Source organism: Carettochelys insculpta, chromosome 20 (assembly GCF_033958435.1).
Source record: "Carettochelys insculpta isolate YL-2023 chromosome 20, ASM3395843v1, whole genome shotgun sequence".
NCBI lineage: Eukaryota > Metazoa > Chordata > Testudines > Carettochelyidae > Carettochelys > Carettochelys insculpta.
In genome coordinates, this window is record NC_134156.1 from 24,045,923 (window position 1) to 24,067,071 (window position 21,149).

At 65.3% G+C, this 21,149-nt stretch overlaps 1 protein-coding gene across 3 annotated transcripts; it reads left to right on the top strand.

Annotated features, from left to right (window-relative positions):
* Nucleotides 1-9,592: 9,592 nt before the first annotated feature.
* On the top strand, nucleotides 9,593-19,681 carry GPRC5C (G protein-coupled receptor class C group 5 member C). 3 transcript variants are annotated; one of them, XM_075014375.1, is made up of 5 exons: nucleotides 9,593-9,810; nucleotides 12,389-13,430; nucleotides 15,866-15,960; nucleotides 16,669-16,815; nucleotides 17,719-19,681. In XM_075014375.1, exons 2-5 carry the CDS (start codon nucleotides 12,431-12,433, stop codon nucleotides 17,749-17,751), a joined length of 1,275 nt encoding a protein of 424 aa, XP_074870476.1. In that variant the 5' UTR covers nucleotides 9,593-9,810; nucleotides 12,389-12,430; the 3' UTR covers nucleotides 17,752-19,681. The 3 variants fall into 3 exon arrangements, with proteins under 3 accessions (XP_074870476.1, XP_074870478.1, XP_074870477.1); XM_075014377.1 differs by lacking the exon at nucleotides 9,593-9,810 and adding an exon at nucleotides 9,863-9,976; XM_075014376.1 differs by lacking the exon at nucleotides 9,593-9,810 and adding an exon at nucleotides 12,144-12,295.
* The last annotated feature ends 1,468 nt before the right edge of the window (nucleotides 19,682-21,149 follow it).

Sequence of the window (21,149 nt, forward strand, 5' to 3'; positions counted from 1 at the left end):
GCGGGCTGGGGCTGGGGCTGGGGCTGGGAGAACCTCTTCGGATGTGGTGAGATTGGTTTTCATAACCTGGGTGAGGAGGGGACAGGCTGTGGCACAGGAGAAGCTGGAACATGCCAGGGAATTTTGCTTGTGTGGCTTCTTGCTGGCCAGTGTGGCGAGAAGCGCTCGTTGTTACTGGTTCGGTGCCTTACAGCGGAGGGCCCCAGTCCTGGGCAGGGAGCAGTTTGCCCTGGTTTGGCCCTCTGCACTGTGCCCAGTCTCCTGGCTTGTTGCTCTAGGGGTGTCCTTGCTCCCAAACCCCACAGCGGCAGAAAAGGGCTGAGCCCCAGCCATGTCCTTTCTGCTTCCATCCCACCCTGGCCCTTGCCTGCTGGGCACGCTGCCTCCCCAGCTCTCTGCAAGCCCCTGGGCTGCTGCTCAGACCCCACTGCCCCTCCCACAGGCCCCACCACTGCCCCCTGCTCCCAGGGGTGCACACCAGCCCACTGCCGGCCAGCGCATACAGCCCAGCCTGAGAACGTGGGCCTTGGCGGGAGGCCCAGGGGTGCACTGAGCTCCCAGCCCACAGGGCCTCCAGCCGGTCTCTAATGCTGAATGCTGAAGGGCTCCCCTGTGTCCGCCCCATCTCCCAGCAGAAGGCAGGAGCCCCCCAGCCCCAGCACAGCTGGATAAAGCAGTTCCCCCCAGCAAAGCTGCAGCACTCGCAAGGCGGATGATCAGCCCTGCGGGGAATCCCCTCCCACAGCCCCCTCCCCTGCCTGGGAACCCTGAGTCACTCATTCCTCCCGGTGCCAACATCCGTGGTACTGTGCTCGCCCAGCCCAAACCCTCCCCGGCAGGCACAGCAGCGCCAGCCTGCCTTTCCTTGCTACCACCCCGGCGCGGCAGGTCTCCAGCTGCCAGGCTCCACCCCAGCTGGGCTGCGAGGCAGTGCTGGGTGCCGCTCGCCAGGGATAGGGCCGGCTGAAGTAGCAGGAGCTTTTCTCGTGCACTCTGCAGGACGGCTTGGCAGCTGGGCCGATGGCCCGGGGGGCTGGGTGGGTAAACCTGCCTTCCTGGCATGCTCCGGCAGAGGCTCACGGTGCGCCTGCCGCTTGTGACTGCAGGCTGGGCACAGCTGGTGAGCCACTTCGCCCCACTGAGCGGGGGCAGAGGCAGGAGGGCTCCTGGGCACCCCGGCTCTGCCCGCAAGGCCTTACTTTCAGGGGTCCTGCTCGTTTTTTCCATCCAGGGCAGAATAAGTTTTGTGCTGTGCACCAAGCTGTGAGCAGACGTGCACCAACCAGACACGCGCTGCCGGCTGGGGCAGCTGCTAACCCGCTGGGCGGCGCTGGAATTTTCCTGGGCAGACGCCCAAGCACACAGCTCCCAGGGAGCACAACTCAGCTCCTGCCGTGCGCTCCCCTTGGGGCGCCGGTCCTGCCCGCGGAGGCTCACCGCTGGGAGGAGAGGCCTGTGCTCCCGGCTCGGCTCTGCAGCCCTCCCGTCCCAGCAGAGGGGTGCCGTGCCGGGCGGTGCTGGCGTGGCCAGGCTGTGCCGTGAGCCGCGGCTGCTGGGCGGGCGAGGCCGGGAGCTGCTATTTTTAGAGGGGAAGGGAAGGGCTTTTATTTTTAAAGGCTCCTGGCGCTGGGAGAGGGAAGGAGCGGGGGAGGGTGTTGGGTGGGGGGGCGCTGGGTGTGTTATGGGGGGGTATCTATATTTATCTGAACACCCAGCTGCAGCCCGGGCTGACCCCCCCCCCGTCCCCGCCCCCCACGCTGTGAACAGGCAGCTGCCGAGGTGCGGACAGGAGGTGCCAGCGGTTAATTCAGGCTTGAAGTGGCATGTGCCCTGCAGGCCAGGCCTGGCACTGGGCCAGCTCCGCTGTGCCACGTCGCCGGGGGGGTGGTGGGGGAATGCAGCTGCGAAGCAGAGCCGGGCTGGGCTCCCCCCGCCCAGCCGCCAGCTCCCAGGCAGCTCCATCACGCCAGCTCTGAGTGGGGCCCCCGAGCCCAGCCTGCCTGGGCCGAAGCTGCTGCCGCTTTCTCTGCCCCCCGCCCCCCCGGCCAGGCTCTTCCCACCCCCATCCCCCCCAGCCAGGCCAGCTCTTCACACCCCCACTCCCAGCCAGGCCAGGATCTTTCCACCCCCACAAACCCCCTAAGTCAAGCAAGGCCAGGCTCTGGCTTGCGCACCCTTACCTGCAGGAACAGGAGCTGGCTGAATTCCCGGGGTGGGGACACCCCCCAGCGCCCAGCAGGACCTCAGGTCCTTGTTACCAGAGCAGTTAGCAACTAAGCCAGCTGCCCCTTCAGGCTGCCCCACTTCCCGTAAGACCCAGCCCTGCTCCGCCCCCACGCCAGCCTTCTCCCCCAAGCAGCCGGCCCAGGGACTACCAAGGGGCCTGGCCATGGCTGCCAGGGGTTCACACCCACCACGCTCTGCTCTCCCCTGCTGTGGCGGGGGGACAGAGCTACCCAGCCTCAGCCCCTCTGCTCCCCCGGCTCCCAGCTGTGCCTTGCATGAGGGGGGCACCCAGGCCGACCCCCAAGCCAGGAGCCAAAGTGTAGAGCCGTCCGGGGCTGCGTCTCTCCACTTCCTGCCGCCTCCGGTGAGTGTGGGAACAGGGGTGAGCCCTGGCGCCTCCCTGCAGCCCCGAGCACAGCCCCCCGGCGCGGCACCAAAACACGGCGTGCCAGGGGCACCCGCCCCACTTTCCCTAAGAGCCTTAGCGTAATCCCCCAGTAATGCACAGCGTGAGGCCGGACTGCAGCAGGGCCTCGGGGCCTTGGCCACGTGGCGTACCTGAGCCTGCTAACGCCCCAGCCCTGCCACCGTCCCCCTCCCCAGCCTGGCCAGGCTCTGCTCATCTTCGCAGCCGGTAGCTCAGCTGCCACCATGGGCTTTGTGTGCCAGCCGCTCTCCTGGGCCCACAGGAGGTTGCCAGGGCTGGGCCGGGCTGGGCACCCATCAGAGCCTGGGGCGCTGCCTGCACGCTGCCCTCGGGCGCACTGCTCCGGATTTGCAGCACCTGGCTACCTACCTGCTCCGCCTGTGGTCCTGCACCCAGCTGTGGTGAGAGCCAGTCCCCTAACCGCTGTCCTAGGCTGGCACCAGACCGTGGGCCGAGGGAGGTCTCATAAAAACTGGTGAGTCACGGAACCTGTTTATGCTGCTTGTGCGTCTGCACCAGGTGGCACGTGAGGGTCTCAGCGTTGCGCTGTGCGTGCGTTAGAAATGCTAATGGCTGGAATTCACAATAGGAGTGGTGCCTCCTAGCCAGGTGAAGACGGACCTGGAGAAAGGGCCTCCTCAGGCTCCAATCCACAGCTCAGGACTTTAGCTGGAACGGGGCCAATGGCAGAATGCGCCAAAGAAGGATGGATGGGTGACCTGGTCAGGTGGTTCTCCGTTGCGTGCATGACCACAGCCAGAGACTTCCCTCCACAGGGGCAAAACTATAAAAGGAGCCCTGGCAGTCACCAGTTTGCAGAAACGTCTCTGCTAAGAACATAGGAACGGCCATTGCCGGGTCAGACCAAAGGTCCATCCAGCCCAGCATCCCGTCTGCCGACAGCGGCCAGTGCCAGGTGCCCTGGAGGGGGTGGACCGAAGACAACGCTCAAGCGACTTGTCTCCTCCCATTCATCTCCAGCCTTGACAATCAGAGGCCAGGGACACCATTCCTTCCCTTGGCTAATAGCCTTTTATGGACCTAACCGCCATGAATTTATCCAGCTCTTCTTTGAACTCTCTTATAGCCCCGGCCTTCACAGCTTCCTCTGGCGAGGAGTTCCATAGGCTGACTGTGCGCTGGGTGAAAAAGAACTTTCTTTTATTAGTTTCAAACCTAGCCCGAATGGACAGATGGCCCACCTTGACAGAGGATGCATTTCCCGAGACTCGTAAGCCAGAACCCGTTGCAAGGCTGCATCAAGAGATTTATGACTGATGCATGTAATTTGATTGCCTTAACACCTTCACTCAACCCTAGTCTTTCTTTTAGTCATAAACCTTTAGATTTTAGATTCTACAAGATTAGTGCAGCGTGCTGTTTTGGGTACAATACAACTATATGTCAACCTGGGAATGTGGCTGCTCCTTCGGGGAGCCTGGAAAGACCTGTGTGGGTTTTCATAACCTCTCATCTTTTAAGGGGGCTCCTGAGTTGGAGCATAGGAGCTGCTGGAAAGCCTGTGGGATTTGCTTGTGTTTTCCAGCTGGCCAGAGAGGCAGCAGAGGTGCTCTGTGTGTCTGGGGTTGGTGCCTTCCAGTGGAGGACCCCCCCAGTCTGGGCTGGACGTGCCCTGGTTTTAAGCAGTTAGTGCAGGTTTGGCGCTCTCAGCAGTGCCTGGGAAACCTCTCATATATTACACCAGTGCCAAGGTCCTTCCTGCACCCCCAGGGCAGATGGGTGCAGCCAGCAGCCTCCAGCAATATGCCTCAAAAGGGGGCAGGCCGGGAGTTCTGTCGCCAGTGCACGTCCAGCTCTCCCCGCTCTGCTGGGCCTGCCAGGCGGGGGACCCCGCTGTGCCACTTGTGCCGAGGACAGTCATCTGCTAGGAAAGTGGCCAGAAGTGCCCCAGCCAGCCCGTCAGCCCAGCTCCCCAGTGCCGTGTCCAGCGGGCATGTTCTGCCCGGGTAGCCTTGGCATACGTGAGTGCCCCGATTCCCTCAGGGGCTGGTCCCAGCATATCAGTCAAGTCTGGGGACGGGGCGTTGGGTTTAGCCCTGCTGCTGTCATCCCAGGGCAGGACGTGGCGCGCACGCCGGCTGGCAACGCTGCTTTGCTCTGGCTGGGAATCGGCCCCCCTCCCTTGTCATGTGCTGGAGGGAGGGGGACGTGGCAGGTGGTTGGCCCATTCGCTGACAGTAAATGCGGTGAGGCAGCACCTGCCCGCTCAGCGTAACCACGCCGCGCCAGCGCCTGCAGAGGATTCACTAGCACCGAGTCCAGTTGCACAGGACGCCAGGCCTGGGGGCGGCGAGAAAGACGTGTGCAGGTCAAGGTGCTGGGGACGGGGCCTCATTATAGATACAGCTGCAGCCGCCATGATGAGCCTATAAGCGCGACTGTCAATGGAGCCGTGGCGGAGCCGGCTATGGGTGCCACCAGGTGCAGGGCAGGTGCCGCCCAGGTGATTAGCAGAGTGCCCACAGCCGGCAGCGTGTCTTTCTATTGCTGGTCCACATCCACACATGCCTCAGTGCACATAACAAAATTTATTCTGCCCCGGACGGAAAAAACGTAAGGGGAACGCTGGTGTGGGGGGATCTTTTTACAAGCATGGATGCATTTCCCAGAGTGGAGGAAGCAGGAGCAGTGGTTACGGCCTTGGCTTGGAGCTAACAAAACTGGGGCGGGGGTAGGTCTGCTCCCAACTCTGCCACTGATCTGCTAGATGACCTTGGCCCCATCATTTTTCCCTCCGTTCACCATTTGTAGTGTTTACACAGTAAGCTCTTTGCGGGGAGGGAAGGCTGGGTCGCCTTCCACACCTGTGCAGCAGGGCTCTGCTCTCACTGGTACTTCTCCAGTGCACCGCAGAAGGCTACATTTTGTTCAAGTCGCTCTATGGTGAAAAGTCTCCCCTCCTACCCCTGTTCATTTTCAGAACCTGCACTTTCGTTTTGCCAAGGAAAATCCCAATCTGCCAAGGCTGGGAGTTCGCACGGAGGGGCTGCTTTCTGGAGAGACCCGGCTGAGACAGGAATGTGTCACAGTGCACAGCGTAAGCAATGGGGCCATCAACCAAGAGGCCCTGAGAGGTGCCATGCAAGGCCACCGTGCAAAGTAAAGTGGTTTGTAATCTCCCCCTGAAGGTGAGTCTTTCTGCTTGCTTAAAACAAACAAAAGAATTGTGGGGATAACAATGGAGCAGTGACATACGCTGATAAGAGCCAGGAAACCAGGCTGCCTTTCTGTGCTAGATACAGACCCAAAGCAGTATGACTAGAGTGGAAAGTTTAGCCTGGAAAGAAATACAGCAACCCGTGTTTACTTAGCGGGGGAATCTGTTCTGTCTTGCTTAGCAGACGGCGAGGGAAATGTGTTCCTGACTAGGGCTGATCCTGCTGTGAGTTGCACTCCTCAGCCAAAGCCTGTGGTGTTAGGTGCTGTACAGCCTCGACCAAAGCCTACGTATCCTGTACAGGCTTCCTTTGCTCAGCAGTCGCTCCAATTTCTTTGCATATCTTTGTGTATTCTCATTGCTGGTGATGTCAGTACCACCCCCCAGGTGGCTGGGCTGAGTGGAGGGAATGTGGGAGGCAGGAAAACAGAAGCTGAAATTCACCTGTGGACTCATGAGAGCCATCTGGGAACTCCCACGCATTCCCCCCCGCCCCGGGGGAGGGCAGATAGGACCAGAGGTAAGAGCAAGGGCCCGAGGCCCAGGAGAACTTGGCTTGATTCCCAGCAGCTCGAGACAGGCCCATATGCAGGAACCGGGGTGGGGGAGGCAAATGTGGGCCACTCCCCTGTCCTTGTCCCCCAGCCCCATGTTGTCAGCTGGCCCCGCCCCTCGCCCCCTCCTGCCAACGTGGCCTGCCCCTAGCCCCACCCCATGCAGCCAGCCTGGCCTGCGGCTCTCCCCCAGCTCCCCTGCTCTCTGCACCAGATTCTGCACCAGAGCCCCTGCTGCCTCCACGGGGGGGGTTGTCCTTGGCTAGCAGCTAGAACCCACAATCTGGCCCAGCTGCCCTCTCCTGCCGGTGGAAGTGCTGACCCAGCGCCCGGGCCCCGGCTAGCACCACGAGGCCAGGCTGCAGGCGGTTTCCTTCCTTCCGCAGCCCGAGCCTGGCTCTCCTTTGCCAGCAGCTGACTCAGCCCCGCACCTGCCACTCGGCCTGTGGGCACCAGCCCCCCATTGCCCGGCGGGTGGCCTCAGGGCAGGGCCGTGCCTGGCAGTGCTCAACCTGCAGGCAAAGTCTAAAAGCTCCTACCCAGCAGCCAGGCCCTTTTCTGGGCCCTTCTCCTGCAGCTGCGGCTGCCCAGGCAAATTACACAGGGCCGAACCGCAGGCCCCCCCTGTCTGCAGCCACCTGGCGTTGGGGGCAGCACACTCAGTTCGAGCCCTGTTCACCGCAGAGCCAGGCGTGGTGGGAAACCCAGCACAGCGCCGAGAGTAGAAGGTTTCCAGGGCACTGAGCACAGCTTCCAACTTGGCCAAAGGGCCTCAGTTTACAGGGTTTACTGGGGGCAGCGGCACGGCCACGCATGTGCCTTGCGGCTTCCGAACCCAGGCCTGGCCCCGGGGTAGTGCCACCGCCAGCAAACGCTCTCCTGTCCCAGGGAGGCCTTTGATTGTTCTCTCGCCAGCCAGGAGGGGAGAGGGCAGGAACTCCCGCGCGGAGCTGGAAATCACAGCTGAATCCTTCCCCCTCGTGCCTCATAGGCCCAGAATAGCAGCACCGCTCTCCGGGCGAGGGTTTGCCACATCCCGGGCGTCTGACCACGCAGCACACTGCAGCGGAGCCCGGCCTCCGGCAGCCCAGCCAGCCCCACCTGCCGCCTGCCCTGCAGGGGCTCGGCTGCTGGGGCTGGGGCACCCGCTTGGCTTGATTCTGCAGCCGGGAGCCGGGAGGGCCGTTCCTGGTGTGGACGTGGCTTCCCTCTCCCCTCCCTGGGGCGGAGCAGGGAACGCTGCCCAGTCCCTGCCAGCTAACCACAGGGCCTTAGACCTCCCTCTTCTCTTCCACCAGGGGCCTTTCTTCCCATCCCAGCCGCGCTTCCTGGGCTGCCTGCTCGCTGCCCAAGGAGCTTTCGAATCCCCTCCGCGCCCTGCCAGTAGCCCCAGCGCCTGGCCAGGTGATGTTCTCTGGACAGGCCCAGGAGCCCGGCCCACGCCTGTGACAGTCAGCGAAGGGCCCAGCCTGTGGGCTCCGGAGGCTGCCTGCTTGGGGGGGTACGGCCCCCGCTTCCCTGGCTCACACACACACAAGCCATCAGCCCAGCCTGGGGGGTTCCTGCTCACACTGCAGCTTTGCAATATTCCCCAGCCAGGCTCCACCCGCCAGCCAGGTCCTCTCCATGTGCAGGCCATTATGCAGGGAGCAGAGACTCCTGGGGGACAGGCACCCTCCTGAGTGAGACCCCCAGAGCCCCACTGAGAGCCCCAGGAGCTGGGGGATGGGGAGGGCAAGGGGCCTCAGAAGCAGCGTCTGCTTTGTCCTTCACGCCTCAGGGCCACGTGGGCCCTGGCCAGGTGGGGTCATCGCTCGGGGTTTAATTCTGCCCTCACTTCAGGGCAGCCAGCCAGCCCCATGGAGGTGAGGGCAGAGCTGGGCCCAGCCCCGCCACCCCTGGGGTTTCTCAGCTGCTGCCCGGCTGGAGCCAGCAGCCAGGGGTTCCAAGCCAAGCCAGTCCCTCGGTAACCGGCTGACTCGGAGCCTGGCGGCTGGGTCCCTGGCAACCCAGCAGCATGGCACAGCCTGCTGCACCACGACCGGCCCACGCCAGCCGGGTGTGTTGGGGCAGAACGACAGAGGGGGAGGGCGTGTTCGTCTCCCAGGCACCATTAAATCTGCCCAGCGACACAGGCAAGGAGCCCAGGGCATAACAAACACACGCGCTCACCCCACCCGTCCCAGAGGGCCCCACTCAGCCCAACGTCCAAGAAACTGCCGTGCACTTCACTGGTAATTCGGTGATTGGCATCCTGACCTCTTGTGGGAAAGAGAAGTGGGGCTGGGATTGTGCTCCAAATTTCCCTCCCTGGGCATCACTTGGACAGTTAGCTGCTGTGCTCCACCCCAGAGGCAGCTGCATTCCAGGGCTGCTGCAGGTACATCATTTGTGTGGTCCCTTTACTATCCTAGATGACAGCTGACGCAGCCTGTCACTGGAATTGCACCTTGCCGTGACACCAGCGCAGGCCTGCAGATCGCTCGGCGGGTTTTCGTAGGACCTATACAAATGGTGGCTGGGTGCAGCAAAGCGCTGTATTTCTTGTGTTTGGCGGTTTCCTGTGGACGATGCTGGCGGATCGCAGCATGGAAGGAGGGAGCCACAGGAGAGGGGTTAGGACAGGGGGGAGATGACGATTCAGGTGCGGGTGCCGGCGTCATCCACCTGAGGTCAGATGGGGCCCACAGCTCCTGGGATCCTTGTACGAAGGGGGTCCCTCCGTTCCCCCACTGTGACTTCCCTCAGGTGCCCCTCTATTTCAGAGACTCCGCACCTCCTCCCATCTCCCGCTGCCCTGGGTTAGGTGTACCCCCGCCCCCGGCTGTGCCTCGCCCACCCCCCGGAGCCAGGGATCCCCCCACCCCATGCCAGGCCCGTGCTGTCACTCCACGCAGGGGCTCTCTGGGGGGTAGAACAACCCTGTGGGTGCCAGCCCTGGGCGGAGGCGCTAAGCTGGGTTGTGCCAGACGTGCTTGGGGCTGCCTGTGTCCCCCACCCCCAAGGCCTCTGGCGCTCTGACTCCCCCTCGCCCCATGATTGCCACCCCCCCGCTGTGGGGAGCTGCCAGCCGGACACAACTCGTCACCCACGTGGAGGGGGAATGAGCCGGCCCGACCAGGGACGCGCCCCAGGGGGCGGGGTGCCAGGAGGGGCACCGGGGGGGGGCAGCTAGCGAGTGAGGTCTGGGGGGCGGCGCAGCCCCCTGGTGCCGCCTGCAGCCCCCCCCCCGTTGGGCGCCTCGGACCGGGAAGCCCCGCGCGGCAGCCGGGAAGTTTGCGCCAGGGCGGGCAGGCGGGCGCGGCGCGGCGCTCGCTGGCTGCAGCCCGGGAGGGGCCGGGCCGGGCCGCCCAGCGGGAGCCTGGAGCAGCCCCGCCGCAGGGGTCCGAGATCAGCGCCGGGCCAGGCCGCCGATCGCCGCCCAGGTAGGAGCTCGGCCGCCCCCCGCCCCACGTGGGCAGCTCCGGGGCTTCGCAGCGCGCCCCGGCGGCCCCGCACCCGGCCGGGAGTTCTCGGGCCCGCCACGGGCCGGGGGGGCAGCCGGGACTGCGGGGTCTCTCCAGGCTCTGGGAGCGGAGCTGGGGGCTCGTGGTTAGTGCCGGGGGAGGGGTGGAAAACTGGGAGCCGCGACTCCTGGGTTCCTTCGCCGGGGGGGCTGGTAGTTGGAGCGGGACTCCTGGGTTCCTTCCCCGCGGCGGGGGGGTAGTTAGAGCGTGCGGCGGCAGCCGGGACTCCGGGGGTCTTTCCCTGGCGGGGGGCTGGGAGCCAGGACTCCTGGGTTCCTTCCCAGCGGGGGGAAGGGGGAGGGCTGGTGGTTAGAGCGGGGGGCGTCAGCCGGGACTCCGGCGGTCTTTCACTGGCGGGGGCTGGGAGCCAGGACTCCTGGGTTCCTTCCCCGTGGGGGGGAGGGGGCTGGTGGTTAGAGCGTGGGGCGGCAGCCGGGACTTCGGGGGTCTTTCCCTGGCGGGGGGCTGGGAGCCAGGACTCCTGGGTTCCTTCCCCGTGGGGGGGAGGGGGCTGGTGGTTAGAGCGTGGGGCGGCAGCCGGGACTCCGGGGGTCTTTCCCTGGCGGGGGGCTGGGAGCCAGGACTCCTGAGTTCCTTCCCCGCGGGAGTGAGGGGGCTGGTGGTTAGAGCGGGGGGTGGCAGCCGGGACTCCGGGGGTCTCTCAAGGCTCTGGGAGGGGAGCTGGGGGCTCGTGATTAGTGCTGGGAGAGGGGGGTGGAAAACTGGGAGCCGGGACTCTAGGGTTCCTTCCCTGGGGGGGCTGGTGGTTAGAGCAGGGGAGCAGGACTCCTGGGTTCCTTCCACGGCTCTGGGGGGGCCAGGGGGCTAGTGGACGGGGGAGGCTGGGAGTCACAGCTCCTAAGCTCACTTCCCGGCTCAGGGAGGAGCTGGTGTTCTGTGCCTGGAGCCTGGGGCTGGGTGCTGAGTCCTGGGTTCGCTCCCCGGCTGGGGGCTGGTACTCAGGGCTGCTGGCTTCTATTCCCAGCTCCACCACAGCTAGTTGTGTGGCCTGTGAGTGGCGAATTTCGCCTGGGCCTCAGTTTCCCCACCTGAGCAGAGGGCTACAGACGCTCCCTGGGAGGGAGCGAGTGCAGGAGGATGAGAGGTGTTCCATGGACATCCCACACCTGGGCCATCCAGGGTGGATCCTGCAGCCACACCTGGCCCCCTGGCTGGGGGGGAGATGGTGATGCGGCCCGGGGAAAGTGAGGTGCCTGGAATGGGGGAGGCAGCAGGAGCAATGTACCCCCCTGAGAACAGGGCTGTTTTGCACTCCGCCCAGGAGATGCGACCTGCTCTTGATGCGTGTCTCACTGAGCCTCACCCAGCAGCCGGGGGCGGAAAGCAGAACCAGTGGAGGGGGGGCCTGGACTGTTCTCGCAGCATGGGGGAGAGGAATCTCCCTTTGGATGGGTGCAGGGTGGGAGCGGGAGGAAGGTCTCAGACCTGGGCCCCAGCAGTCATCACATGCCCCGTTCTCCGGGGACAGATGGTTGCCACCTCTCCGGGGCTGTGCTGAGGAGAATGAACCCAGCAGCCACCTCTGGGGAGGAGCGAGAGCAGCCGACTACCCGCGCACTGTATCCAGCTGCGGCGCAGGGGCAGGGGAGGTAGGAAGGTGCTGTCCCAGACTGAGATTTGGCCCGGACAGCGGGGCTGTGATTCTCCGCCATGGCAAGCACAGTCCCCCCACCGGCTGCACTCCGGCTCTCCGGCTGCTGGGGTTCTTTCCCCCGCGGGCCCAGTGTAGACTGCCCGGCGCCTTTGATGGATCGTTGGGTTCAGGGTATTTTCTATAGTGGCTGGACCTTGGTAGTGGCTTGGCCAAGAAGTCTGGGCCTTGACCCCCGCCCTGGCGACTCACCAACCGGGCTCTGGGTCTCCTGGGCCAGCCCTGCTTGGCTTTGGAGATGTGGCACCCAGCTGGCAAGTCACAGGTGGGGGGGGGCAGGGTGCGAACCCAGCCAGGGCTGGAACTAAGGGGTGCCAAGGCCCCGGTAGCAGTCCAGCTGGCTGGAACATTCCAGGGGGCCGGGCGGGGCTGGCCAGCAAAGGGACCGATTGTGTGGACGTCACAGCTCTTGCGTTGGAAGAGGGCTGCGGTGGCACTGCAGGGGCGGGGTGAGGCTGGGCACCTGGCAGGCGAGGAGGCGGGTGCATCCCAGCGGTCCCAGCGAGTGGCAGAGAGGAATCGCTCTTGGGGCAGGAAGGGCCGAGGCGGGGGGCAGTGAAGGCGCAGTCGGGCGGTTCTTGGCCGGGGTGTGCAGGACACGCTAGAGAGCTCCGCAGCCATACATGCAGGTGGGAGCGGCCGGAGCTCAGGGACTGGAGCTGCCAGCAGGGAGCGGGAGGTGAGCCGGGGAAGCTCGCGGCAGGCAGCGACGAGGGCTGAGCGTCGGCGCGGGTGAGAGTCCAGCCTGGCTCCCAGGCCCACGCCCCCCGGAGTCCGCACTCCCTCCGCTCAGGTCGCTAACGTCCCTCTGTCCTGCTTGTACAGGCTCCTTGGGAATCCCGCCCGGTGCCCTCCTGCCAGCCCAGCATGGCCGCGCCCTGGTTGCTGCTGCTGTGCGTGGGGGTCCCAGCTGGCCTGGCTCAGGAGACCTCCCCGCCTGGCTGCGGCCAGGACCTGCCCTCGCTGTACTATAACCTCTGCGACCTGTCGGTGGCCTGGGGCGTTGTACTGGAGGCGTTGGCCAGCTTCGGGCTGGCCCTCAGCTTCGTGCTGACCATTGTCCTGGTGGCCAGCCTGCCCTTCGCGCAGGACCGGCGGAAGAAGAGCCTGGTGGGGACGCAGGCGTTCTTCCTCCTGGGCACCTTCGGCCTCTTCGGCCTGACCTTCGACTTCATCGTCAAGCCCAGCTTCTCCACCTGCGCCTCGCGGCGCTTCCTCTTCGGGGTCCTCTTCGGGATCTGCTTCTCCTGTCTGGCGGCCCACGCCCTGGCCCTGAACTTCCTGGCCCGGAGGAACCATGGGCTGCAAGCCTGGGTGACCTTCAGTGTGGCCCTGCTGCTGGCCCTGGTGGAGATGATCATCAACGCCGAATGGCTGCTCATCACCGTGGTACGGAGCACCGGCGCCTCCGGCGAACCCTGCGACGTGGCCAACGAGGACTTCGTCATGGCGCTCATCTTCGTCATGTTCCTCCTGCTCGTTGCCTTCGGCACCGCCTGGCCCGCCCTGTGCGGCTGCTACCAGCACTGGAGGAAACACGCCGTCTTCATCCTCCTCACCACCTCCCTCTCCATGGCCATCTGGGTGGTCTGGATCATCATGTTCCTCTACGGGAACCAGCAGAGGGGCAGCCCCAGCTGGGACGACCCCACGCTGGCCGTTGCCCTGGTGGCCAATGCCTTCGTCTTCATCTTCTTCTACGTCATCCCTGAGCTCTGCCACATGATGCGTCCGGGCCCGGAGCAGGCGTACGAGGACGGCTTGTACCCGACCAGGGGCATCAGCTACGAGACCATCCTGAAGGAGCAGAAATCCCAGAGCATGTTTGTGGAGAACAAGGCCTTCTCCATGGACGAGCCTTCCTCGGGTAAGGAAGGCCGGAGACCACCTGGCCCGGGGGAGAGGCGGCTGGGGCTTGCTTGGCACACCTCTGCCGGGGCGGGGGTGGGGGCTCGCGCCAGGGGGCAGGAGTGGGGGATCCCCCAGCCCGGCAAATCCCGGATAGCATTGGGTCCGCCCTTGGTGTGCGCCCACACCTGTCTGGGCGCTGAGCCGTGCTTCCCTGAGCTGCCAGTGGGCGCTGAGCCTGTGAGCCCTTCACAGGGCAAGGGGCCTTGTGGCGATCTGTCCCCTCGGCCGAACCCTGCATGGCACTGGGTGGCTGTGATGGGGTTCAGGGGTCCTCGAGCTCTGCACCCCAGCTGCAGGCAGGAGTGACTCTCGCTCAGCAGGTAGAACAGGGAGTTTATGAGGCAACAGATGCCCAGCTCAGCACAGAGGTGTCAGTGCAGCTGGCAGAGACAGTCATTCCAACCCGTCCTGGGGAGAGGAGCCGGAGGGGGGCCCCCTCTGGGGTGTAGCTTCCCCCCTCGCCAGGCTGGCTCCTTCCAGCTCCCTCTCCCCTCCAGCTTCTAACTCTGATTCAAACCCAGCTCGGCTCCTCCCTGCTCTGTGTTCAGGGCAGAGGTGTTACCTGCCAGCTTAGCCGCTGGGAGCTGCTTTGCCCGACGCACACACACACATCCAGCCTGACTCTCACACACACCCCCCACCCCATCACAGTGGCCTCCGCCCCATTGCTGCACAGCACCTCTCAGCACCGTGCAGGATTGAGCCCTTGGCGCCAGAGATTGAGGCACACTGCCCCCGCACCTCCATCTCCGTGATTTTGGGAGGGCCGGAGGGCGGGGGCCGCCCGGAGGACGGTGCAGCTTTGGCAGGGGACAGGGTTAAGGTTACGCCCCTGTGCCGGGAGGCCATGGCTGGACCGGTACCCGGAGGAATGGCTGAGATCAGCCGTGTTTGTTTGTAGCTGCTAATTAACCCCCTGTGCCCTGCTGCTGCCTGAGCCCCGGGGGCACCTGGGCATGGAAGGCGGCCGGCTCTCGGGGGCAGGGGCCCAGGCGCTGACGGGCCCTGGTTGCTACAGCAGTGCAGCGCGCAGGGGACGCTCCATTTTCAAAGCTCAGAGCGCAGTGCCGGGGAGACGGTTGCGTTGGACACAGTCCAGCCGGCAGGGCCCCGCGCTGGGCTCTGCCCGCCCCGCCCCGTCTGAAATAAGGACTCCGCTTGTCAGGCAGCGAACACGCCCAGGCTGCCTTCGCTGGCCTGGCACGTTTCATGCTGGTCTCGGGCGGGCAGAGTCCAGCCCTTTGATCCCTTGTGCCTGTTGCCAGCAGCACGGTGACTTTCCCTCCTCTGGGAGCTGCTGCTTCTTCTGCCCTTCTCCTGCTGAGCCCAGCAGCGTGGCAGAGACCCTGCGCGTGCTACACAACTCCTTCGAGGAACCCGTCCAGAGCCCAGCAGCACGTTACCGAGGTTTCACGCCCCCTTCCCCCCGCATAGCAGCCCCTCCTAGCCAGCCAGCGTGCAACAGAGTGACCCTGCAATAACAAACTGCGGCTGGCTTGCGAATACTGGTGCTGGAGGGCGAGGACGGTGCATGATTTAAATGCTGCTGGGACTTGCCTCTGGCCTCTGCCCATGGGGACAGGGCCTCTTGGGAGCGAGCTCATTAAAGTCCTGTTTTCCCATAAACAGATAGCGGCTTCACAGCTGCCTGCTGCTCCGCAGGGCTGCTCTGCGTGCATCGGTGGGAGCGGAGCAGCCCTCCTGCTGGCGGGAGCAGGGCTGCCCGCCCCGGGTGCTGAAGGCAGTAGCGCTTGTTCCTGGCGGAGGGGGGATTGGATGGGAGCAATGGGCCAATGGGACCTGCAGGGGTTGCTCAGTCCAGTCCCATTGTGCGGTGGCCCAGCAGAAGGCGCCTTTAGCCCAGTGCAAGGGCGTCCCCTTTCGGGCTGTGCCGGTGTCACACTGGTACTGGAGAGTTGCCCCCTCCGGCTGCCGTGTCTCTCCCAGTGTGCAGAGCCGGCCTCCGGCAGCTGGTGCGTTGACCTGGGTTTGCCTGGTCCCACCTGGGTGCAGGAGGCTGGTTCTGGGGAGCTGGCAAGGGCCCGTCCAGCATCACCGCGCTGTGCCACCATATCACACCTCCGCAGGTCCCTGGCACAGTCTCTCTGGCCCCGGCGTGCGAGGGCCCAAACGTGCCTTGTGCCCCGGGGTGTGAGGGGCCCAAACGTTCCTTGTGCCCTGACATATGAGGGCCCAAACGTTCCTTGTGCTCTGGCGTGCCGGGGCCCAAACGTGCCTTGTGCTTCAGCGTGCGATGGGCCAAACATTCCTTGTGCCCTGGCGTGCGAGGAACCAAAAGTTCCTTGTGCCCTAGAGTGTGAGGGGCCCAAACGTTCCTTGTGCAAGGGGCCCAACCCACCTGTGGCTCAGCCAGTGTTTTTCTCTTTCCAGCCAGGCGGCCGGTGTCCCCTTACAGCGGGTACAATGGGCAGCTGGTGACCAGCGTGTTCCAGCCCACGGAGATGGCGCTGATGCACAAGGGGCCGGTAAGTCAGACCCGCAGCGCGTGTGCTCTCCCTGCGGCTGGGTCTCCCGGGCGCGGAGGGGCTTTTATGCAGCCAGGCCGTAGCTCTGCACCAGGAAGGCCGTGCAGCCTGTAGCGTTAAGCCAGGTCCAGCTTCCATTCCTGCTGCAGGGGCTGTTGCTGGAAGCTGGGGGGGCCACAATCCATGGGGACACCCCACGCCAGCTGCACCGAGGGAAGAGAACCCAACTCGCTGCTCCCCGACCCAGCTCACCTGCAGCCCTGGGAGTGAGCGGAGCTGCTGGCCTGGGCCCAGGCTGGGGCTCTCCAGCCTGCCCGGGAACTCCTGGCCCATTCATGCGGAGGCTTTATCCCCTCCCACGGCAGCCAGAGCGTGTCCCTCGTCAGACAGCTAACCCCAGCCCCCTTTTCAGGCGCAGCCAGGGCATCAGCCCGCCAAGGGAATGAGCTGGGCCCAGGGCCATTCCCCAGCACCCTGAAGTGAGCTGCTCCAGGTTCCAGAGGGCAGCTGGGGCAGGTGGCCCCAGGGGATTCTACCTGGGCATCCCCAGTCCCATTGCAGAGGGGCAGGTGGGTGGACAGCCCATGATGGCCCCCTTGGTCCCTGGCGAGCCCCTCCCAGCAGGGTGGGACCAGGTGGCGAGCGCAAAAGGTCCTGGGCACAGCGGACCAGCCCCGTCCTCACTGGCTGCTGCTTGTTCTGCCCCAGTCCGAAGGCAGCTACGACATCATTCTCCCCCGGGCCACTGCCAGCAGCCAGCCCGTCGGCAGCACCAGCTCCACCCTGCGTGCAGAGGATGTCTACGCAGCCCAGAGCCGGCACGCAGCAGCCCAGAAGGATGGCAAGGGGGTGCAGGTCAGTGTGGACGGGCAGTGGGCCTGCGCGGGCGGCCTGGCCCGGTGCTGACAGTAGGGGAGTGGAGAAAGGTTCTACTGCCACTGTCTCCCTGTGGGACTCGCGCGTGCCTTGCCTCAGTTTCCCCGCCTGTTAAATGGGGCGTAGATCCCCGCCCACTTTGTGAAGGTGTTTGGAGACTCCCTGGGGGAAACACCTCCGGCACAAGTCCCTGGGACAGTATTTTTACTGGGACTCGTCCTTGCGGCCCCTGATAACTCCCTCTTTCCCGGCTGACCTGGGGGGCTGCAGGGATCCAAAATGGATCATGCTTCATTTAAAGGGCCCAGGGCAGGTCTGGCCATACACCCTCCTTCCTGCACCAGTGGGGGGACGTTTCCCACTTCCCAGGCGCTGGAGGTGAGGTCTGGGCTCTCCGATGCAGAAACTGCAGCAACAGGCCTAGCCCACCCGCTCCCTGCGAGTTGCAGCCACGCTGGAAGAGAACCCAGGAGTCCTGGCTCCCCGGCCCTGTCCAGCCCTGGCTTTAGAATTCAGAGCTGGTGGAATCAGCGGCTGTGGGCTGGACCCCACACTCTGAACGCAGCGAGCCGAGGGGGGCGGCCAGGCCCTCTCCCCTGAGTCCCCCAGACCCCTGCCCAGGGGACCTACCATCCCCCAGCCACCTCCCCGGTGTTCTTACCTCTCCTTTCGGCTGAGGGCCGACGGGGGGCGCAGACAGGGCATGGCGGATCCCTGGAGGCTCCGAGCAGCCAGCGTGTTCGTTGCAACCAAGGCCCGGCCATGGGCACGTGACAGGATGGGAAGTCGCTGCCTCCAGCCCCCCCAGTTCCGGGCGGTTCTGGGTGTAAGGGGTGGCCCGCACCTTTGCTGCCGAGCCCTGATCCCCCCTCTCTGCTCTAGGCTCCCACTCCGTACAGCAAGAGCCGGTGGTAGGAGACACCCGCCCGCCCTGGCTTCTGCAGTTCTGGGAATCGCCCGCTGGCCCCATCCTCCAAGGGGAACCTGCCTCCCCCTGTCCCGCGGACAGGCCAGCAATGGGCCCGGTCTCAGCCAGGAGAGGAGAGAGGACCAGCTCCTTCCCCACCCAGCCATCCCTGGAGCCTCGGCTAGACGCTGGCTTGGCCATCCTCCCCGCTGCACTGCTGCTCCTCCGCGGGCGGCTGAACTGCGCAGGCTGCCTGCTGGCGGGGGATGCTCCAGGCACTGCTGCCGTGGGGCCTGACCGTGGGCCTGGACCTTCCTGTAAACCCCCAGTGCCGGTCTGGCCAGCGTCCACCTCTTCACTGTCCAAAGCACCTGCTGTCCGGCCACTGGCCCCACCAGGAGAACCGGCCAGCAGTGGTGCCGGCCGCAGGGCACGGCAGGCTTTGACGATGGGAGCTACGCGCAGGAGGGTGGGTGAGCTCCCTTGTCTGAGAGCCTTCGCTTGCAGGGAGCTGAGCTGAGCCGGGACCAGCCATGCGTCTCTCACAGGACTCCCTCCCGGTGCCCCTTGGCTGGGGCCCTCCAGGGCTGGGTGGCGTTCCCTGCCCAGCAGCCCAGCAAGGAAGAGGCTGGGTCCCGGGACTGGTGCCCTCTCCGTGCCCTGAGCAGGGCCCTTTCCCTCCTGTGGCGAGCCTGTGACGTGCGTGTCAGGCTGCAGGAGGGAGGGGGTGACTCAGGTGGGTCTCTGCCTGGCTTTGAACTCGTTCACCTCCTGCAGCCCTGCCCTTAGGTGAGCTCCCCGTTGGCAAGGGAGACCACAGGGCACTTCGTGTCCCACCGCCAGGCGCTGGAGTGCCCTGAGCTGCTGTGGGGCAGGGGCTGCCCGCCTGTGTTTGGAGAGGCCTGTGCAGGGCTACATGGCCGGGGACGCGGCCAGTGCCACGCGATGGGCTCAGAGTGGCCCCAGGGTAAAGCCTGCGCGTCCAGGGCCGTGTTCCCAGCGTGGCTGCCAGGGAGCGGTTCTGCCGTGGGCGGTGGTTGCTGTTGGAGCTGCTGCCGGCCCAGTCGCTGCGCCAAGGTGGCGGAGGGTCTCCCAAGTAGGGGCCAGCAGCGGGATCCAGGGAACGGCAGAGCCCCCCCCATGCCACCTGTGCAGCTCTTGGGGCAGCTAGCGCAGCCAGACAGGAGCTGCAGCGGTCACAGGCGGGGACGGAGCAGCCACCCCTGGAAGCCCTGAGCAGCAACAGGCGGCTGCCGCGGAGTGGGGCAGTGCTGCCAGCTGGCTGCTCAGGCTGCTCCGTCTCCCAGGGGATTCTCTTGATTTCAGACCTCCCCGGGTCCCGCCTGTGGGGGAGGAGACATGGGGCCGGCTTTCGAGTGCAGGCCCGGGAGCGCCGCAGCGCTCACCTTAGCCCTGACACCTCCCGTGCCTCAGTTTCCCCATCCGCCGTGTGGGGGTGACAGCACTATCCCGTTCCCTTCCCTTCCCTTCCCACAGGAGACAGGCAAGAAGCAGGACTGGGATCCAGGGCTGTCCTGGGCTCTTGGCAGCCTTTTAAGTTAGCCTAGCAAGGCAGTATATTGTATGGGGTGGGCGGGGACTCTGTGCCGTGGGCGGAGTCTCTGTCCTGTGGGCGGAGCCAAACCCTCTGGTCTCCAAGATTCTGCTCTGGTTCTCCCAGCATCCGGGCGAGCGCGTCCCCACTGGTCTCCGCAGCAGCGCGTGGGGCTCACTGGGGCCCTTGAGAACGGGGCTCAGTCTCCGGCCGTCGGGGTCCTGGCTCGGAGCCAGCAGCCGCGCTTTGTGGGGCGGGGGACGCAGGCTGGGGCCAGAGGGCGTTGGTGCGAATGTTCGTTGGCTGCTGGGGGAGAGGAACGTCCCTTTGTCTTTCCCGGTGTTTGTGGCTGTGTGTGCGCCGAATAAAGCTGTTTCTTCTGACCTGGGGTGGTGGTGGGTCCCTGGCCAGCACAGTACAGAGCTGCTGGTGGGGGCAGTGGGGAGGGCGGGGCATAGCACACACTGGGCATCGGGAAGCCGAGTTGTCCCCATGCAGGAAACGCTGGCTCTGGCTCTACCCCGCACTCCTGACCCGCAGCTTCTGCCCTGGCGCACCCCTGCCAGTGCCCCCGCTCCTCCAGCGCCCCCCGCTGCGGAGCTGAGACTCAGCCGGGCTGAGCCGCACAACCAGGGGAGCGGGCTGAGACCTGGCAAACTCGTGCCCCTGCTGGCTCTCCGGCAGGATGCGAACCGGGGCTGCCGAGGCGCGAGGCAGGTGCAGCAGCTGGGGCGGGTGCTGTGTCCCGGGGCAGGGGAGGGTCCGGCCGCCGAGGGGTGGGGAAGGACGGCCCAAGGTCAGGGAGGTTTCTCCTGCCCGGATTGTGTTTCCCACTCGGCAGTGATTTTCCTGCCAGGCAGGAAGTGGGAGGCTGAGCAGACGGCAGTGTCATGAATTATTTAGCACCTGGGAGCCTGTGACCTCTTCCTCCTTGAGAGCCAGGCGGTGGGCGGCAGGTTACCTGGCCCCTGGGCCCCTGAGTGGCTGGACTCCGACTCTGGCCACGTGTTTCCCCGCCGTGCTGGGGTGCAGGACTCCTGGGTTCTTCCCCCAGGCTCCACAGGAGCTGGCACTGGGCCAGAGCGGAGTTAGGCAGAAATGGCCCCACGCTGCTGGATCCAGGCTTGAGATTCTCACCGGTGCCTGTGGACAACCCCTGGGCATGACCCCTAGGACCAGCTCTGCTGGCAGGGCCAGAGCCAGGTCACAGGAGTGCCCAGGAGCCCTGGGCTGGGCCTGGGACCACACAGGAGGGACCCACAGGGGCCTTGCTGCCTCCAAGCCCGTTGCCCATCGGTGGCAAAGGGGCCTGTGATGGCCGCTCCCCGTGTGGCATTTCCCAGGGCACTGCTGCCACCAGCACGCAGCCTTGGCAAGCCAGGGAGCAGTGACAAGCCAGGGGCAGCTGTTCCACATCCAGCTGCTCTGGGCACGGTGCCAGAGCACCCCCTGCCAGCGGGGCAGAACCCACCCTGCTGGCACACGGCAGCCTGCGGGTCAGGAGCAGCTGGCCCCAGGCACAGGGCCGCCAGCCTTAGCAGAGGGCGTGGGTGTGAGAGGCTACAGGGGTCTGGCATGTGCAGGGTCTGACCATGGCAGAAAACCGTTGTGTAGAGACAGAGCAGGGCTGCGCTGGGCATGTGGCCGGCCAAGGGGCAGCCGGTGTCCTAGGAGCTGGCAGAGCCAAGGGGGCCTGGCGGGGGCTAGCTCAGCCTTTGGGGTGCAGACTTGGCAGAGCTGAGGATGGGGCTGGGCAGCCCCTGTCTGGCACCCAGCTCGTACAGCATCCAGCCCACTCTGGATTCCCCCAGCACCCAGGGCCGCCAGGGCTGCAGCCCGTCCCGGGCCAGG